General features: G+C 41.1%; 1 protein-coding gene across 5 annotated transcripts in view; it reads right to left on the reverse strand.

The window, feature by feature from the left end:
- LOC136334318 (NXPE family member 3-like) overlaps positions 1 to 20,160 on the reverse strand; it is a 288,032-nt gene that overhangs the window by 16,118 nt on the left and 251,754 nt on the right. For 2 of the 5 annotated variants that reach the window (XM_066274371.1, XM_066274369.1), the window contains exons 2-3: positions 14,511 to 14,648; positions 6,666 to 7,420 (exon numbers count right to left, since the gene is read on the reverse strand). In XM_066274371.1, the coding sequence (XP_066130468.1) occupies positions 6,666 to 7,420; positions 14,511 to 14,579 (824 nt within the window). In that variant the 5' untranslated portion in view covers positions 14,580 to 14,648. Of the gene's footprint in view, positions 1 to 6,665; positions 7,421 to 14,510; positions 14,649 to 17,235; positions 17,374 to 20,004; positions 20,152 to 20,160 lie in introns of all 5 variants that reach the window. The other 3 variants (XM_066274367.1, XM_066274368.1, XM_066274370.1) reach the window with 3 other exon arrangements.

Below are 20,160 nucleotides of genomic sequence, written 5' to 3' on the forward strand. Positions count from 1 at the left end.
TAAACAAACTTTGAACTTTACATAATGTATCAATATTGATTGGTTCATGAATTGTAACAAATACCAGGCTAATATAAAATGTTAATACTAAAAGAAATTATGAGAGAAACAGATAGGGGACCTCTCTGTACCATCTGCTCAATTTCTTTGTAAATCTCAAACTGTTTTAACCATAAAGTTTAGTAATAAAAAAATTGCGCACAGATGTTCTTTAAAGAGAACTGAAAACACTTGCTCACAAAAGTCTAACGTTTCAATGTTGACAGCAGCTTGTTTCATAATAGCTAAAACCTGGAAACAATCCAAATGTTCAAGAGATAAATGGATAAACAAACTGTGGTATATCCATACAGTGGAACACCATTCATTAAAAAAAATAAAGAAAGAAAAAAGAAATTTACTGATTTACAACATGGATGGATCTCAAAAAACATTTTACTGCCTGACCAGGCGGTGGCGCAGTGGATAAAGTGTCGGACTTGGATGCGGAAGGACCCAGGCTCGAGACCCCGAGGTTGCCAGCTTGAGCGCGGGCTCACCTGGTGTGAGCAAAAAGCTCATCAACTTGGACCTAAGGTCGCGAGCAGGGGGTTGTTCAGTCTGCTGAAGGCCCGCGATCAAGGCACATATGAGAAAGCAATCAATGAACAACTAAGGTGTTGCAACGAAAAACTGATGATTGATGCTTCTCAGCTCTTTCCGTTCCTGTCTGTCTGTCCCTATCTATCCCTCTCTCTGACTCTCCCTCTGTCTCTGAAATAAATAAATAATAATAATAATAATAAAACATTTTACTGAGTGAAAGAAGCCAGATACAAGAGTATGAATTGTATAATTCTATTTTTATGCAATTCTAGAAAAGGCAAAACTAATATATACTTGTAGAAAGCAAATCAGTGTTTGCTTGGGGCTGGAGACAGATGAAGGAAATGGACTGTAAAAGGACCCATGGGAATCTTTGGAAGTGGTGGAAATGTTCTACTGTATTTCTTGACTGTGGTGACAGTTACATGGGCATACACATTTATTAAAACTCATTAACTTGTACATTTCAAACAAGACCATTTAATCATATGTAAATTATACTGCAATAAACTAGATTTAAATTTTTTTATCAAAACAAAAACTCAGATAATAAGATTATGAGCTGCTGAGTAGGTGATAATTAAATATTTATACATAGCTATTAAATAAGAATAACTATTTGAATGTATGAGCTGCTGTCTCTAAAATTGATGGGCTCCAGTACCAGTGAGGCTGGAAATACTGTTGAGCAATCTTTTTGTGTGTTTCCACCTAGATGACTGTACCATTTTTCAAAACTGAGATTGGGAGAGATGTCTTTCTTACTTCATCTTCTTTCACTTCCCAGGCCAGGGGTGGGAGCGGTGGGAGGGTAAGGGAGGGAAAAGGGCAGGGCAGCGCCTCTTAATTTACAGAAGCTTTTTCAACATTCACTTTCTTTCTTTTTTTTGTTAGCGATAAAGAGAGAGAAAGACAGGAAGGGAAAGAGGTGAGAAGCATCAGTTCTTCATTGCAGCAACTTAGTTGCTCATTGATTGCTTTCTCATATGTGCCTTGATGGGGTGGGGAGCTCCAGATGAGCTAGTGATCCCTTGCTCAGGCCAGCGACCTTGGGCTTCAAGCCAGCAACCCAGCCACCATAAGGTCATGTCTATGATCCCATGCTCAAGCCAGCAACTCCACATTCAATCTGGTGAGCTCACGCTCAAGATGGCAACTTAGGGGTTTAAAACCTGGGTCCTCTGCATCACAGGCCGATACTCTATCCACTGTGCAACTGATTGGTCAGGTTCAACATTAACTTTCTTATTAGAAAATATATCAACCCCTGAACTCAACCTTCCTGCTTGCTCTGCTCAGAAGAGGTGACACTGTCCTCTAATGCTACTTGCTTCTGCATCTTTTAGATTGTGCCATCTTTAAAAAATTTTTGTACAACATATCTTTAACTTCTTTCCTCAAGTTTTTTTTCCAGAGTATAAACATAATCCCAGCCGTGGCTGGTTAGCTCAGCTGGTTACAGTGTCATCCCGATACATCAAGGTTGCAGGTTTGATCCCCAGTCAGGACACACACAAGAATCAACTGATGAATGCATAAATAAGTGGGACAACAAATACATATTTCTCTCTATCTGTCTCTAAAATTAATTGAAAAACAAAACAAAGCAAAACAAAAAAATCAAAACATAATCACATCTGCTCCACTGAATGAAGTGCCTCTTTCAGGACCTCTTTCTATAGATACAACTCTGTCAAGTTCCTTTCTTTCATAGGACAACTTCTTGGAAGACTCATCTGCTTTTGTTATCTGCCTTCTTTTCCTAACCTTATGTACATTTTAAGTTCCTTTAGTGTGTACCCAACATCCAGCTCTACAGGATCTTAACTTTTTGCCTGGTTTAAATTATATCTTTCTTTAGCAATAAATAGATCAATAGCTTAAATTAAAAATAGTGTTAAGACTAAATGTTGGGGAGGGTGCAGAGAAACTGAACCTCTCAGACGTTGCTAGTGGGAATGTAAATGGTACGGCCATTCTGGACAAGAGTTTATCAGTTTCTTATAAAATTAAATGTCCAGCCTGACCAGGTGATGGTGTAGTGGATAGAGCATCGGCCTGGGATGCTAAGGACCCAGGTTTGAAACCCTGAGGCTGCCAGCTTGAGTGTGGGCTCACCAGTTTGAGCACAGGATCACTGGCTTGAGCAAGGGGTCATAGTCTTAGCTGGAGTCCCTCCGCCCACCGCCGTCAAGGCACATATGAGAAAGCAATCAATGAACAACTAAGGTGCCACAACTATCAGTGGATGTTTCTCATTTCTCTCCCTTCACGTCTGTCTGTCCGTCTCTTTCTTTCTCTATCTAACCCCCCTTAAAACAAAAAAAATCCCTAAATGTCCATTAATTGCACAACCCAGCAATCACATACAAGCACTTATTCCAGAGAAATGGAAACTTGTGTCCATATAAAATCTTATCTATAGCCTGACCAGGCTGTGGTGCAGTGGATAGAGCGTAGGACTGGGATTTGGAGGACCCAGGTTTGAAAACCTGAGGTTTCAGGCTTGAGTACCGGGTCACTGGCTTGAGCATGAAATTATAGACATAACCCCACAGTAGCTGGCTTGAGCCCAAGGGTTGCTGGATTGAAGCCCAAGGTCTCTGGCTTGAGCAAGCGGTCTCTTGCTCTGCTGTAGTCCTCTGGTCAAGTTACATATGAGAAAGCAATCAATGAACAACTAAGGAGCTGCAACAAAGAATTGATACCTCTCATCTCTCTCCCTTCCTGTCTGCCTGTCCCTCTCTCTGACGCTCTCTCTGTCTCTGTTAAAAATAAAAAGTATGAATATACATGCAAGCTTTACTCGTTGTAGTAAAAAGAAACAGAAAAAAACCAAATGTCCTTCAATGGGAGAAGATATTTAAAGAAACTTATACAATAGACTACCAGGCAGCAATAAAAAGGAATAGATTATTGATAGAATATTCTAAGTACTAATTCTATTATTATTTTTTATTTATTCATTTTAGAGAGGGAGGAGAGAGACAGAGGGAGAGAGAGAAAAAGAGAGAGAAGCAGGGAGGAGCAGGAAGCATCAATTCCCCTATGTGCCTTGACCGGGCAGGGGTTTTGAACTGGCAACCTCAGTGTTCCAGGTTGATGCTTTATCCACTGCACCACCACGGGTCAGGCTGTTTTTTATTAGTATTATTTTTATTTATTCATTTTAGAGGTAAGTACTAGTTGTGTATTAATTATGTTTTACAGATATAATCTTCCAGTCTTGGAAGTTAAGTTGACTTAAACAACATTTATGGGACTTCCTGTAATGGTGAAGTTTTTGATTTATATTTATATATTGCCACCTTTATGACTATTTTCTTTTCACTTATGATTTGTGCCTTTTAGTATGTCTAAAATAATATTTTCCTGACAAAAATCAAAGTCATTTTTTAGTATGTCTAAAATAATATTTTCCTGACCCCAAATCAAAAAGACATTTTCTTTTCTAAGTTTTAAGGTTGCCTTTTTTTTTCACATTTAGTTCTTTAATCCTCCTAATACTGATCTTTATGTATCATATTTCCCCATGTACGAGACGTACCCTTTTCTGAAACATTTGAGATCTAAAAACTGAGTGTCTTATACAGTGGGTGTTGATTTTTTAAACTTGCATTTCCTGCTTTGTTGCGCTTGTTTTTGTGCTCATTGTTGTAGATTTTCTTAATTGTATTTATATATATTTCACACTTTTTTGCACTTGTTGTTTGCGCTCATTGTTTCACACTTTGTTACCAGATATTAAGTCAGGTTACATTTTGCCATGTTCTGCCCAGAATTGACTCAGAAAAGATTTTCATACAGTGCCGAATTCAAGTTAAAAGTGATCCTGTTTGGAAAAGTGAATGTGAATGGAAATCGTGCTGCTAAACGTAAGCTTGGTCCTCCTCCAACTGAGAAATCAATCTGAGACTGGCTACGGGAAGAAGAAACTTTACTGAAAATGCCACGGGAGAAGAAGGCCATGAGAAGCAAGTCAGCAAAATGGCCTGATTTAGAGAGGGAATTGAAGATATGGATTGAAGAGCAAAGAGCAATTGGAATTCCTGTGTCCACAAAGATGGTTCAGCATGAGGCAAGAAGAACAGCTGATGACAATTTGACACCGGCAGGAAGAGTGAAGAAACTACCTATAGGAGAAGTTTGTACCTGGGTGAAAAGACCCTGGGATAATATCAAGATTGAGATTATTGTCAAGTCATTTAAGAAGTGTGGCATTTCAAATGCCATAGATGAAACTGAGGATGAGGCAATATATGAAGACAGTGATTCGTCATCAGACACAGATGAGGACAAGCTAATGTATGGGAATTTGACAGTGATGAGGAGTTGTATGAATTTTATGATGAATGAAACTTGAGTTCAATAACTTTATCTAATAGATTTTTTTTTCAAAATTTGGGCCCCCAAATGAAGGTGCATTTTATACATGGGAGCATCTGATATATGGAGAAATACGGTATTTACTGTGTGCTTTGGAGAAAATACTTTTTTTCTGTTTCTTCACTACTCAATGCATTTCCATTGTTTTTGAATACCTATTATGTTTACATAAAGTTAGTTATCTTTATAGATCTAGTTTATTTTATGGTTTATTTAACTGTGCCTAAATAAATGCCACATGTTATGTCAAGAGACTTGTTTAAAAGTATTTCATTACCGAAAATTGAAATATAAAGAGAAGAAAAGTATGTATACCTTGAAAACACTAAACATATAAAAGTTGTTAGAGCAATACTCATAGTGTCGAAATTAGAATGTAAAGCAGAAAGTAAGAAAGAAACATGAATAATTTATCATTAACATAAGATAATCACAAAGATGAAAGGTATTAACAACATAGTCTTTAAATTTGTAAATTAAAAACTGTCTAAATTACAAAGAGAAATAGTCAAATCTATAAATCTACAAACACAGTTGATATATTTATATCTGGACTAATAAATTAAGCAGACTGAAATATTAATGAAGGTATATATGTTTGGAATAAAAAAGTTAACAAGCTAAATCAAATAGATTTATAATTCTATTCTGAAGAAAAAAAGACTAAAAATTATTTTCAAGGAAATAGAAAATACAAACAAAAACTTAGTCAACTACTCAATTACAAATAAATTTTTAACAAATTTCAAAGACTCAATATCAGAAACCATATTTCTAGTCATATTGCAAATATTAGGAAAAAAATATGAAGATAGCCATCTCCCTATCATATATTCAGAAACTAAAAACAATTCCTAAATAATTCATGAGTTAAAGAGGAAATCACTGTGAATACCACCAAAAAAAAGGAAATCACTGTGAAAATTATAAAACATGTAAAATTGAATAAAAATGAAGTTTTCACATACAAAAATTTGGAAAATATAGCTGAATCTGTACTCTGAGGGAAATTTATAACTTTAACTATTTTTAATTAATATGGATATAAAGAAGATTGATGAATTGGTTAATTGTTCTGAATCCTGAAATTATAAAAAAGAAATAAGCCCTGAAGTAAATAAAAGGAAGATAGATCAAAGATATCCACAGAAACAAATGAAATAGAATGGAGACTTCATTTTCCTGGGAATATGGCAGACTCCAGTTTTCATATCAATTCTTACTCATACTGACACCACTAAAAACTCAGGATAAATTTTTTTTTTAATATTTTTCAAATTAATAAAAACATTGAAGAAATATTTTTAAACAATTAAATATCTAACAAAATAAGGAAGTTTCAAATGAAAATATAAATGCAGAATGGAATTTAAATGTATAAATGAGGCACTCAATACACTTTTGCCCTGTGGTCATTTGCTCTGCCTTGAATATCTCATCTCTTATCTTTCCTGGAGAATCAATTGTGAACTTCCCTATATAAATAACCTGACCAGTTTCTTGTAGTACATGTCTGTTTAGAAATGTCTGTTATATATAATAGGTGCTCAACAAGCATCTGTTGAGTGAGAGTATAAATAAATGAATGGAGTAAACTGGGGAGGGCCATTGGGTCATAGAGAAAATATAAATATTTAGGAAAAAAGATGTGGCTTAGTGTTGGGGCAGGCTTCCCAGATTCTGTGTTTTCTTACCATGCCAGCAGGGCCTCATCATGTAGAGTAGTTACATTCAAGTAACTTCCTTTTGAGTGCCCAACTAAAGAGTTGCAGGGCAGGGTAGAGGGTTGAGCACAGAACCAGAGCTCACCGGAATCCACGTCCCTGTACTGGCAGATAGGCCCTCTTGCTCCAGTTGACTCGGGGTGAACATTGCAAATCATAGTCTCTATAGTTCCTGTGGGTCCCCGGAAATACCCTCTAAAATCAACCGTGGCCCTTTTCTCCCTCCAGATTCTTCGCAGAACTCCAATTGCCTCGCTGGAGTGGATTAGCCTCACTTGCACCCGGGCCTTCCCAGACCAGAGAAGGGGGAAGGACAGCAGGTATGTGCCATTCTCCAGATCCTGGACATCCCCAGGCACCCCAGCCTTCAATTCAGGACCCAGCAGCTGTGCCCGAAACAGATCTCCACCATGGGTCTTGGGCCTGCCCCGATGGTCTGTGGCAACGAGGGTGACCTCAAGATAGCCTCCCAGGGCATAGCTGGCCTGTGCAGGACCCTTCAGGTGGTAGGTGGAATTTTGGGGGCTGGTGGAGGCCAATAGGTCTCCCTTATTTCCTGGAGTTGGAGGCCAGTACAGAAGATGGGTCCATTTAGCAAGCTCCTTGGGGAGAGACTCCAAGAGGGAAGGAGATTCTGTGAACTTGGGGGCAGATTTACAAGCAGGTCGGTATGATGGGGGCCGAAGGGTGGTGCTGTCAGGCCAGGTCATCCTGCAGTAGAGGACCTGCGAGTAGAGAAAGGAAAATCTATCAATGGTTTGTGTTTTCCTCACTTTCTTTTAGGAAGGGGATTTCACTCATCAAAGCTAGTTCTCTCGGCCCTGGCCGGTTGGCTCAACTGTAGAGTGTTGGCCTGGCATGCGGGGGACCCGGGTTTGATTCCCAGCCAGGGCACATAGGAGAAGCGCCCATTTGCTTCTCCACCCCCCCTCCTTCCTCTCTGTCTCTCTCTTCCCCTCCCGCAGCCAAGGCTCCATTGGAGCAAAGATGGCCCGGGCGCTGGGGATGGCTCCTTGGCCTCTGCCCCAGGCACTAGAGTGGCTCTGGTCGCGGCAGAGCGACACCCAGGATGGGCAGAGCATCGCCCCCTGGTGGGCAGAGCGTCACCCCTGGTGGGCAGGCCGGGTGGATCCCGGTCGGGTGCATGCGGGAGTCTGTCTGACTGTCTCTCCCCGTTTCCAGCTTCAGAAAAAATACAAAAAAAAAAAAAAAAAAAAGCTAGTTCTCTCTGCTGGGGGTCCTCTCCTGGTTGCACCAGTTCTTCATCAGCCTAGTGTCTGAGTCATTACCAGATTTACTTTAGAGGAGCATCTCGTGTGAGGGTGAAGTTCTATCTCTGGATCTCAACTCTCCTCTTATCTCAACCTTTTCCCTCCACTACCACCCCCACCCCTGCCACAAACACAGAGATATGTGCGGGCCTGCCTCCAACTGCCACAGCTCTTGCTTTCCTCTCAGAACCCGGCATTCTGATTGAGTCCTCTTTTTACTTCCTATGTCCTCTCTCCACCTCTCCAGCCCCATCATCTCCAACCTAGATTTCCAACAGAGTCAGAGGTGGAAGAGCCCTTTACTCAATTCTGCTGAGGGTTATACTAAAAGGAGGTTAGACCATCTCTTAAGAAGCTCCCTCACTGATTGGGCTCAGTGGACAAAAGAAGTGACTCAACCACAGAAATCACTGGAAAAATGAGATGCTGTAGAAAGCACAGGCAGAGGTGCAGGTTGGAAAAGACTGAGATATGGCAGATTCTTTTCTAGGAAGACACGAAGTTTGCTAATGGCAGAGAGTCTCCTCCAGGGGCCCAGTGATCTCTAATCCCATACTCTGAGAAACACAAAGTCACAAATACAGACCAGAGAAGTGTAAGAAACCAAACAGGAAGAGCAGCAGAGAGGGAGGCCTTGTTTTGTGCGATGAACAGTGGTGGTGGGTTTGAGAGGGAGCTATGCACCTGGCCTATTAGATATTGATGTATGCCCAACAATAGTCTCTTCTACTCAAGCAAGTGTAATTCAGAGAAAAGCAACCCACTGGCACATCTCAAAATCCATGGCAACACATGGAAGGTGCGTTTGAGGCTATGGTCTCTATTTTGATTGTTTGAGGACAGAACACTTACAGGATTGGCTCCTCTCTGGGCTGAAGAGGAGAAAAGTTGAACATCATAAAGTCTGGACTCAGATTCAGTACTGTGTGGATCCTTGGAATGCTTGGCCCACACGGGCCAGTGGCATCTTCGGAGAAAGTATAGCTGATAAAGCGTTTGGTTCTAATGGGGCCTGTTCAGAGTCCTTCCTCCTGGGTGGAGAGAATATCAGGGGAGCACTAAACTGGGAGATCACAAATCAGAATGACTTCTTGTCCATCCCTAACAAAGGGCAAAAACGTGCTGGTGAACATGTCCCATGTTCCCAGAACCAAAGACTTTATTTTTTGTCTCCTGTCACTTGCAGCTTTGCCACCACACAAAGGATCCTGAAATTCTGAACTGACCAGTAGGAGTGGCCTAGAGTTATGTTACAGCAAATTTGAACAGATTTGAGAGAGAAAGACCAAAAATATCAGTTTAAAATTAAAAGAATTACTAGGTGTGAGAGGTTACATGAATGCTTGTCTTATTGTTCCTGAAATGTCATTACATGTTATATATATTCTCTGGTATGTAAAAAATATTTGCTAATAAAAACAAATTTTATAAAAATTATCTGGGCTTTGGCATGGTAACTCAGCTGGTTGGAGCATCATCTCAATTTGCCAAGGTTGTGGGTTCGATTCCCAGTCAGGGCACACACAAGAAGCAACCAATGACTGTACAACTAAGTGGAATAACAGGTGATGCTTCTCTCTCTCTTTCTCTCCTACACCTTTCTCTAAAATATCAATGAATAATTTTTTTAAAGTTTAAAAATCATCTGCTTAATTTCACTTTAGCCTGACCTGTGGTGGCGCAGTGGATAAAGCATCGACCTGGAACGCTGAGATCGCCGGTTCAAAACCCTGGGCTTTCCTGGCCAAGGCACATATGGGAGTTGATGCTTCCTGCTCCTCCCTCCCCCTTCTCTCTCTCTCTCTCACACTCTCTCTAAAAATTAATAAAATAAAAAAAAAGAAAAAAAATTTCACTTTAACCAAAGAGGAAGTATAAAAATAAAAATACAGTTTGACCCATGGAGGCACAGTGGATAAAGTGTCAACCTGGAATGCTGACGTCCCTAGTTCGAAACCCTTGGCTTGCCTGGTCAAGGCACATATGGGAGTTGATGCTTCCTGTTCCTACTCCCCCACCCCCCCTAAAATGAATAAGTTAAAAAAATTTTTTTAAAGAAAGAAAAATACATTCTATCTAGATAGAAATGAAAAGAGAAAACTTCAGGAATAACATCTTTAAGGTGGCACGTAGGAAGCCCTGGACCCTCTTTCCCCCCATGAACACATGGATTCATCAACAACGCACAGACCAATTTCCTTCGTAAGAAGTACAAAACTAACTGAGAGGCTCTGCACTCGAGGGCTAGGCGAACATGAAAACAGACCTTCCAAAGCTGGGAGGAGATTCAGGACACCCGTACTGCAATAAAACCAGGGAGAGAACCTCCAGTTCCCAGTTTCTATCAGCTCCAGTGCCCCAACGTTCCCATAAGTCTCCTCAGGGGACTGGTTTCTGGCCTGCTAGTTTTGCAGTGCTGACGAGACTAGCCCAATCTAGCTGTGTGGGGGAGAACAGGGACCACTAGGCTGGTCATCACCATAACTCCCCCCACCCCTCCGTTCACCTCAGCTCCCTATGCTGCTGAAAGAAGCTCGTCACAGAAAGACAAATATTACATGATTTCCTTTTTATAAAGTACTTAAAATCATCAAATTTATAAAGTTGAAGAGTGGAATGCTGTTCGCCAGAGGCTAGAGAGAAGAAATGGGCAATTACTAATTAGCATGCACAAAATTTCAGTTGAGCAAGATAAACTCCACAGGTCTGCTGCACGACATTGAACCTAAAATACGGCATTGCATATGTAAGAATTGTTAAGCAGATAGATCTCATGTTAAGTGTTCTTATCACAATGAAATAAAATTTAAAAATAAAAATACTTCTTGTAATCAAAGACACTATTAGAATGAAAAGCAGGCATGACACAGAGCTGGAGAAGATATCTGCTCCATGTACAACAAATGAAGGAGCTTGTATCCAGAATCTATAAAGAATTTCTACAAATTAGTGAGAAAAGCCAAATACCTCAATTAAAAATGGATGGAACATACTTTAACAGCATTTCACCATAGAAGGAATTCAAATAACCAATAAATGTATGGATTTGTGCTCAGCTGAATTATTTAGGAAAGGTATGTAAATTAAAACCACAGTGAAATTCTTCTCTGTAGTCAAAGAAAGGCGACAACTGTAAGAAAATACCAATGTTAGTGAGGATATGAAGCAAGCAAATCTCTCATGTAGTTCTGGTGAGAACATAAATCGGGGAAATCACTGCACAACTGGCTGTATGTATTGAGGTGAACATATGCATACCTGAGGACCAAGCGGTTTAGCTCGTTGGTATATACCCAACAGAAAGGCATGCATATGTGCAGCAAGTAATAATTAAAATAGCTACAATTTGAACAGAATCCAAATGGCCATCAATAATAGAATGGTAAGTGCATTGTCAATATATTGATACACTGGAGTATGAGCATGAAATAAAAATCAACAAAGAACAGCTTTACATTACAACATGGATGAATCTCACAAAAATAGAATGAAAGAAGACACACATAAAAGAGTACATAGTGTATGATTACATTTCTATAAAATGCAAAATCAGGCTAAAATAGTCTATAATATTTATAGTTGGAAAGAAGAGAGGGTCATAGTGACAGAGAAGGAGGCAAAAGAGAAAGCTTTTAGGGGTTCCGGTAATTTTTATATCTTGCCTTGCAATAATTACACAGTTCTGCTTTTTATTTAATTGAAAATTTATGATTTATGTATTTTTTATGTATTTTATAATTCAACTTTTTTAAAAAGTGGAAAGTTTTGACTGCTGCACCAAGATATCTAACTATCACACAGTGAAAACTTACTCTGGAAAAAAATCAACACTTTTTTGGACCTGACTGGTTTTCAAGTGAGAGGAGAAGGGATAGAGAGACTCCCACATATGCCCTGACCAGGATCCACCAGCAACCCCCACCCGGTGCCAATGCTTGGACCAACCGAGCTCTATCCTCAGCACCCAGGACCGACACTTGAACCAATTGAGCCACTGGTGCTAGAAGGGAAGGGGAAGAGGTAGAGGGAGAGCAGCAGATGGCCGCTTTTCACGTGTGCCCTGACTGGGGATTGAATCTGGGCCATCCGCACGCTGGGCCTATGTTCTATCCACTAAGTCAATCGACCAGGGCCTGGACCTGACTTTTAATGTGGATGAAAAAGGGGCCACACACTAAATGTGATATCTTTAGGGAAGGACTCAATGGTGGGCCTTACAAACTCAGAGACTGAAAGGAATCACACAGTGAGACAGTATAAGGACTTTGGCCAGGAATGAAAAAATACCCAGTGACCAGGAAGCTAAGTTAAGATGATGGAGCCAGAACAAACATCAATAAAAATGTGACTATCCCTCCATACTCTGTTTAAAACAGTTGCAGAATTTTGTCTCTACTTTAACTGCTTGCTTTTTCTACCCTGACAAATTCCACAAGCCTGCCTTTTCCAAAAAGCCTGTGTTTTGGGTTTTTTTTCATGCAAGCCCACTTTGTCTCCAGCTGATAAAAGCAGCCAAGCAGAGCCAGCCTCCACCCAGTTCGCAGGGGCTTCCTTTCTCCTGTGCCGCCTCCCTTGTGCTCAAGCATAAGCCTAACAAAAATCTGTCTGGAAATTTCTCTGGAGTTTCCTCTTGGTTTCTATCTTGTGGAACCCAAGAACCCCAACCAGTAACAATAAGATGGTCTGATCATCTGTAATAAACTTAAAAATTCTTAACTTAAAGGAAGTTGTGGTGGTGGGTAGTCATATCCTAGATCTGTAGCTTCCTTGACAAAGGTCAATCTTTACCTTAAGTAAAATAATACAACTTTGGAATGTCAAAGCAATCCTCTCTTTCAGGACCCCTGTTTACTCTTTTTTTTTTTTTTTTTGTATTTTTCTGAAGCTGGAAACGGGGAGAGACAGTCAGACAGACTCCCACATGCGCCCGACCGGGATCCACCCGGCACGCCCACCAGGGGCGATGCTCTGCCCCTCCGGGGCGTCGCTCTGCCGCGACCAGAGCCACTCTAGCCCCTGGGGCAGAGGCCAAGGAGCCATCCCCAGCGCCCGGGCCATCTTTGCTCCAATGGAGCCTTGGCTGCGGGAGGGGAAGAGAGAGACAGAGAGGAAGGAGGGGTGGGGGTAGAGAAGCAAATGGGCGCTTCTCCTATGTGCCCTGGCTGGGAATCGAACCCGGGTCCCCCGCACGCCAGGCTGACGCTCTACCGCTGAGCCAACCGGCCAGGGCCTTCAGGACCCCTTTTAAGAAGCAATCATGAATTGTTTCTCATTAGCACCTTGACCAGGGCAGAGGTCAGAGCTTAAGCTGAGCCAATGACACCTTGCTTAAGCCAGTGACCTTTGGGCTGAAGTCAGTGACCATGGGATCATGTGAATGATCCCACACTAAAGCTGGTGACCCCACACTCAAGCTGGGGACTGCACACTCAAACCGGATGAGCCTGCACTCAAACTGGCAACCTCGGTGTTTTGAACCTGTGATCTCAGTGTCCCAGGTGGATGTTCTATCTACTGCAACACCACCAGCCAGCCCAGATTGACCACTTTTAAGAGAAACCAGAAATTCGTATTTTCAAATGAGAGCTCCTCTTGTTTAAATATCAACAACCCATTTAATTGCTTTAAATATACATTGAGACTGGGACCAGTGGTGGCATTACAGTGGATAGAGTGTTTATCTGGGAACTGAGGTCCCAGGTTCTAAACCCCAAGGTCTACAGTTTGGCTACAGTTTCATCCAGCTTGAGCACAAGGCTCACTAGCTTAAGCGTGGGGCTCCAGCTTGAGCGTGAGATCATCAAAATGACCCCATGGTCTCTGGCTTGTGCCCAAAGGTCACTGGCTCATCTGGAGCCCCCTAGGTCAAGGCACATATAAGAAGCAATCAATAAACAACTAAAGTGATGCAACTAGGAGTTGATGCTTCTTATTTCTCTCACTTCCTGTCTCTCTCTCACTAAAAACAACAACAACAAAAAACTCCCAGAAACATGAGTTGAAACAAGTCAAACAAATGTTATCTATAGCTACATTAAGTCCCAGAAACCCACTACAACCCTGGTACAAACAGGCATTCTTAGCTTCTTGTCACAGCGAAGTTGCCCAAAACACCACAAAGGTCACTCCAGCCAATTGCCCACTCTCTTTTCAGACAGAGAATGTTTTCCTGACTCTGCCTCTTTTTCTCTGTGCTAAGAAGCAAAATTGGACATCACAGACTTGTTCTCTTTCTCTTACACTGTGGCAGAAAGGGTGAGAGAGCTAAGATGATGTGAATTGCTTTTTTATCCTCCACTGGGATTTCCCTGAAACAGTCTCTTCTGGGTTTGTGTTTCTAATTCCCTAATAGACCCCAACACCCAACTCTTCTTAAGGAGGACATTCCACCCTGGCAATTGCCGCCTCTGGAGTCACACAGGGACAGATAAAAGGAGATTGAGAGCTCCCTCAGTCTTCTCTCCCAGATTAAGACAGTAATCAATCCAAACGTGAGGTTGCTTAAGGAGAGAACAAAATAGGGCCGAGCAAGGGCAGTACTCACCCATATGAGAAAGATTGATGCCACAATCAGAATCTTGTACCCCTTGCATTGCTCCATGAACTGACCCATGGCAGCATAGACTCTTCTCTGAAATATCCAGTATGAACCAGGAACTTAGGTGCATAAAACAAAGAAACACTAAAAAAGCATAAAACAATAAACAAAAGTTTATTTTGGTCTTTGAAGTTACTAAGTTCATTCTTGAAACTTTCTAAGAGAAGTGCATGTTCTGCCTGATACTTCAAAGTCTTCCAGACTCTTTGTCTCTCAAAATCTACCTTTCTAAGTTCCAAGTTTTCCCCAGAATTTAGAGTCTCACGTTATGGACTTTGAAACCATTGCAGCTTCCCATAAGTAGGCAGATTCTATTCTGGGATACAAAGGACCTCCTTGGGTCTTTGCACTAATAACCTCTTTCACAATTGTTTTAGATAATAATTCACCATACCCAAAGGCCATCAGTGAGAGAATTTATATTTTGTCATTTACTTGTAAATTTTTATAAAATGTATTTGGTGTTCACTGTGATTCTTTTATTGGTATATTGTAACTTTGTAACGGGAGGACTTGGTGTGAGGAAGGCTAAGGCATCTTCCCGAGAGTGTCAGATTGGTATGACTGCGAGGACTGAGGTCTGCTAGAGTCAGGGCACGATTCAGTGTGTTTTGGTGCCCTACTTCCCTGGAATACATATGATGAAATAATATAAGGTAGAATAGAGAGCTGGAAATTCAAATCTGAAGAAGAATACAAATATGCCCAAAACAGTGACCAACATTGTTATTGTTGAACCAAGTTCAAATTTGGTTCTGCAACTTTGAGTCAGCTGGAGTAAAAAGGGACAGCGCAAAACACATCAGTATTTCCCAACCTCCAGCCACACACTAGGAACTCAATGATTTAGCCATATCCATATCTTGTCTACACTCTTTTTTACTTAGTGTTTTTTCTTAAACTCATTCATTATTAAAATTCAAAGACATTTATTTTGAACAGAGAAGCAGTAATATCTACAAAAGTAAAGGTGTAAGTATCTTTCTATTTATGAAAATTTCAAATTACAGAAAAATAGAAATAACAACAAAATGCCCACCACCTAGCTCTATCACATTGTAGCACTTTGGTTTTGCCTAATTTTGAGACAATATGGCCCCAGTTTATGCATATGTTCTTAGTTGGCAAGTTTTTTTTGGTCAGTTTCAGGTATACAACATAGTGGTTAGACAATCATTTATTTTATAGTGTTTCCCCTGAAATTTCCAGTACTCACCTGGCACCATACCTAGTTATTACAGTCTTATTGACAATATTCCCTATGCTGTCCTTTACATCCCCAGGACTATTTTGTAACTGCCAATTTGTCCTTTTTAATCCCTTCACCTTTTTCATCTAGTCTCCAAACTCCGCTTTTGGCAACCATCAGTCTGTTCTCTGAGTCTATGAGTCTGTTTCAATTTTCAGATCATACCTTTAAAGTAGATGAAAATGTATAGAACTCTAAGGAATAACTGAATTGACACCCCAAGATCCTCTCCTAGGGTGTCTCCTTAACAACTGGTACTTCTTTAAGAGCAATGATCAAAGGAAAAAATACCTCATTAAATTTTTTTTTTTTGTAATGTCACCACCTAGCCTCAATACAAACTGCAGACAGGGAAGTCTGGCCTGTAAATGAATCTCTGAATTATAACACTATTCACCAATTAGGTGTTTGTGTTTGTTTTTGTTTTTTTTTGCAAAAATGAAGACAAATGGAGTAAAATACTTTATATTCAGTTGTTTATGGTTCTTTATCAAGATAGAGATTTAAGGAAGTATTGTAGGATGTGTTGCCACATGGCAGATGAATTAAAGGACACCTTCTTTGCAGCTTCAGCAAGATGCTGGCCTCTGTCCCTAGCAGGCATCCCCAAACTACGGCCCGTGGGCCGCTTGTGGCCACCTGAAACCATTTATACAGCTCCCGCTGCACTTCCGGAAAGGGGCACCTCTTTCACTGGTGGTCAGTGAGAGGAGCACTATATGTGGCGGCCCCTCAATGGTCTGAGGGACAGTGAACTTGCCCCCTGTGTAAAAAGTTTGGGGACACCTGCTAGGGAATCAAACAGAATTCATCCTGAGGGCAAAGCAGATGGCTGCTCAGTTTACACCCCAGCTGAACCCAAAGTGCAGCCACTGCTGTAGAATCCTTCCACTACAGAACTGCCGGCACCAGCCCTGCTATGAGTCCTGCCACTACAAGGAGCCGGACTCAGTATACTCGAACTCTGAGGAAAGTAGCAAACACGGAGTCTGAAAGGAATTATTTGGGTACCCATTCCCTTTTCTATGTCTGACCTGGCCCTTTGCAAAGAAAAATATGGTCAGTTTCCCAAAGATCCTAGCAAATTCACGGAGGGGTTTAGTCACTTAACACTGACTGATGACCTAACTTGGAGTAGTTTACAGATTGTTCTCTCCCACTGCTTCACTGTAGATGAAAAGCAGCGCAGAACAGGAACTGCTAGGGCTTGTACTGATAAATTAGTTTGTCATCAAGCTCAGCATCACGTATGTCAATCAGGAGAGATGCAATCCCACCAGGTGTGTCGAACTGGGATAGATGAAGGACAAGAGGGAAGGGACCACTGGACTCATATGGTTACTTATCTCATAGAAGCATTGAAAAAAATATACTATTAAGACTGTTAATTATGACAAATTAAAAAGGTTGCTCAAGCCTGACCTGTGGTGGCGCAGTGGATAAAGCATCGACCTGGAAATGCTGAGGTCGCTGGTTCGAAACCCTGGGCTTGCCTGGTCAAGGCACATATGGGAGTTGATGCTTCCAGCTCCTCCCCCCTTCTCTCTCTCTCTCTCTCCTCTCTAAAAATGAATAAATAAAATTAAAAAAAAAATTAAAAAAAAAAAAAGGTTGCTCAAAAAATAAAAAAGAAAAAAAAAGAGAAGAAGAAGGATGAAATCCCGCCCTTTTCCAGGGGCAAATAACAAAACCTTTATGAAAGTACCCAAACATGGACTTTGAGTCTGTTAAGGACCAAACACTTCTGGGAATGCTTTTCATTCAGCAGGCAGCCCCAGACAGCAGGAAAAAGTTATAAAACCAACCTTGGAAGCCCAGACCCTCACTGAGCAACTGACTGAGATAGCTTTCAGTGTTTTTAAGAACTGAGACAGGGCAGAGGAAGAGCAAAAAGTCACCTGATGGAAACAAAAGGCTCACTTGTTAGCTGCAGCTTTAAGTCCTATGCCACCTCAGGGTCACCTGGCCCCTGGGCTACAATGGACATCCAAGGAGCAATGCTATTCCTGCAGACAAGAAGGACACATAAAAGAGAAATACCCACGACTGACTATCTCAACTCCCTCTAGGACCATATACCCTCTACAAGAGGGAAGGCAATTGGAAAAGTGAATGTGCTAGGCTCCGAAGGGAAAGTAATGCCTCCAAACTAGTGATGGTCAAAACACCGGAGAATTGATGGTGCCCGAGGCTTCCTACCACTTCTGTCAATTGTCTGACCACCTCACCAGAGCAGCCTCAAGTAAGCCTTGATGTGGAAGGTAAGCCCATTACATTTTTATTAGACATGGTGGGGAGGCTGCTTACTCTGCTCTAACTCACTCACCAGGGCATCTTTATTCTAAAACCCGCTTGATCACTGTGGTAAATGGGCATCCTCGACACTACCATTTCACTCAACCCCTTGGTTGCTGCCTTGAAAATCTCACTTTTAGTCATTAATTAGTTTGTCATCATGCTCAGCATCACGTATGTCAACCAGGGGGAGATGCAATCCCACCAGGTGTGTCGAACTGGGCCAGATGAAGGACAAGAGGGAAGGGACCACTGGACTCATATGGTTACTTATCTCATAGAAGCATTGAAAAAAATATACTATTAAGACTGTTAATTATGACAAATTAAAAAGGTTGCTCAAAAAATAAAAAAAAGAAAAAAGAAAAGAAAAGAAGAAGGATGAAACTCTCTTGTAGTTCTGGGGCGGCCCATTCCCTTACTAGAAAAGGACATATTGTCTTGTCTAGGAACTACCATAATCCTAAAAGCATTAGCCATGGAAGATTATGAACCCTCATAGTTATGCCTAATGGGCAATCTAACTTCTGACCTTAAACCAGAAATTAATAATATTCCAGAATCTGTCCTCATCCAAGTCAACTCCAAAGTATGAGAAACGGGAATACCAGGCAGTGCAACGAACGTCCCTTGGTCAAGATATCCCTAAAACCAGGGTACCCTACCCTAACAAAAGACAGTACCCTCTAAAACCTAAGGCCTTAAAAGGGATCAAGCCTCTTACTGAAAAATATTTAAGGCCTGGGCTTCTCAGGCCCTGCCAACCCTTATGCAATACACCTATTCTTCCAGTTCAAAAGCCAAATGAAGAATATCAGTTTGTACAAGACCTAAGGGTAATAAATAAGCCTGCAATTTCATTCTATAGTTCCAAATCCCTACACTATCTTAAATCCTAGGAGAAGCCAAATAGTTTACTGTATTAGATTTAAAGGGTGCCTTTTTCTGCATCCCCCTTCATCCTGACTCCCAGTACTTGCTCACATTTGAATAGACTAACCTCCAAATTAGAGACACTTGCCAATATACACGGACTGTACTCCCTCGGGACATTAAGGACAGTCCCCATTTGTTTGAAAATGCTTTAACCAAGAAATTAAAAACTCCAATTGACTAATGGGACCCTCCTATGAGATGCTGATGACTTATTAATTTCTAGTTATAACAAAGAAAACTCAGATAAAAATTTCATCCTGGTAGTATTAAACATCTTTGCAAATAGAGGATATCAAGTTTTCTCCTAACAAACCCAAATAATTCCTCACAGTCCAACATTTGGGATACCTACTTAGCCCAGGATCCTGGACCCTGCCATCCCTCCCAAATAAAACCCCCAGGCCATATTGGTTCTGAGTCTCACAATTACACAACAGCTTTGAGAATTTTTAGGAATACCTGGCTTCTGCCACCTGTAGATACCAGGTCTTGGGCTAATTGCTAAACCGCTATATAAGGCTTTAAAGAAAGACAACAAAGAGCCTATAGGCTGTGCCCTTAAATGCTACCATGCCTTTGAGAAGTTAAAAGTGTGGCTATCATCAACAAGACAGGTAATAACAAGTGTTGAAGAGGCTGTGGAGAGAAACAAACTCTCATTCACTGCTGGTGGGAATGCAAATTAGTACAACTATTTTGGAAGAAAGTATAGTGGTTCCTCAAAAAATTAAGAATAGAACTACCATATGACTCAGCAATCCTTCAACTGGGTATCTAACCCAGAAACTCAGAAACTCTGGTATGTAAAGATACATGCACCCCCATGTTCATAAAATTATTCACAGTGGCCAAGACATGGAAACAACTAAAATGTCCCTTGATAGAGGATTGGATAAAAAAGATGTGGTACATATATAAAATTGAATACTACTCAGCTATAAGAAATGATGACAGCCTGACCTGTGGTGGCACAGTGGATAAAGCGTCGACCTGGAAATGCTGAGGTCGCCGGTTCGAAACCCTGGGCTTGCCTGGTCAAGGCACATATGGGAGTTGATGCTTCCAGCTCCTCTCCCCCTTCTCTCTCTCTGTCTCTCCCTCTCCTCTCTAAAATAA

The sequence above is a fragment of the Saccopteryx bilineata genome, chromosome 4 (assembly GCF_036850765.1).
Source record: "Saccopteryx bilineata isolate mSacBil1 chromosome 4, mSacBil1_pri_phased_curated, whole genome shotgun sequence".
In the NCBI taxonomy this organism is placed as follows: domain Eukaryota; kingdom Metazoa; phylum Chordata; class Mammalia; order Chiroptera; family Emballonuridae; genus Saccopteryx; species Saccopteryx bilineata.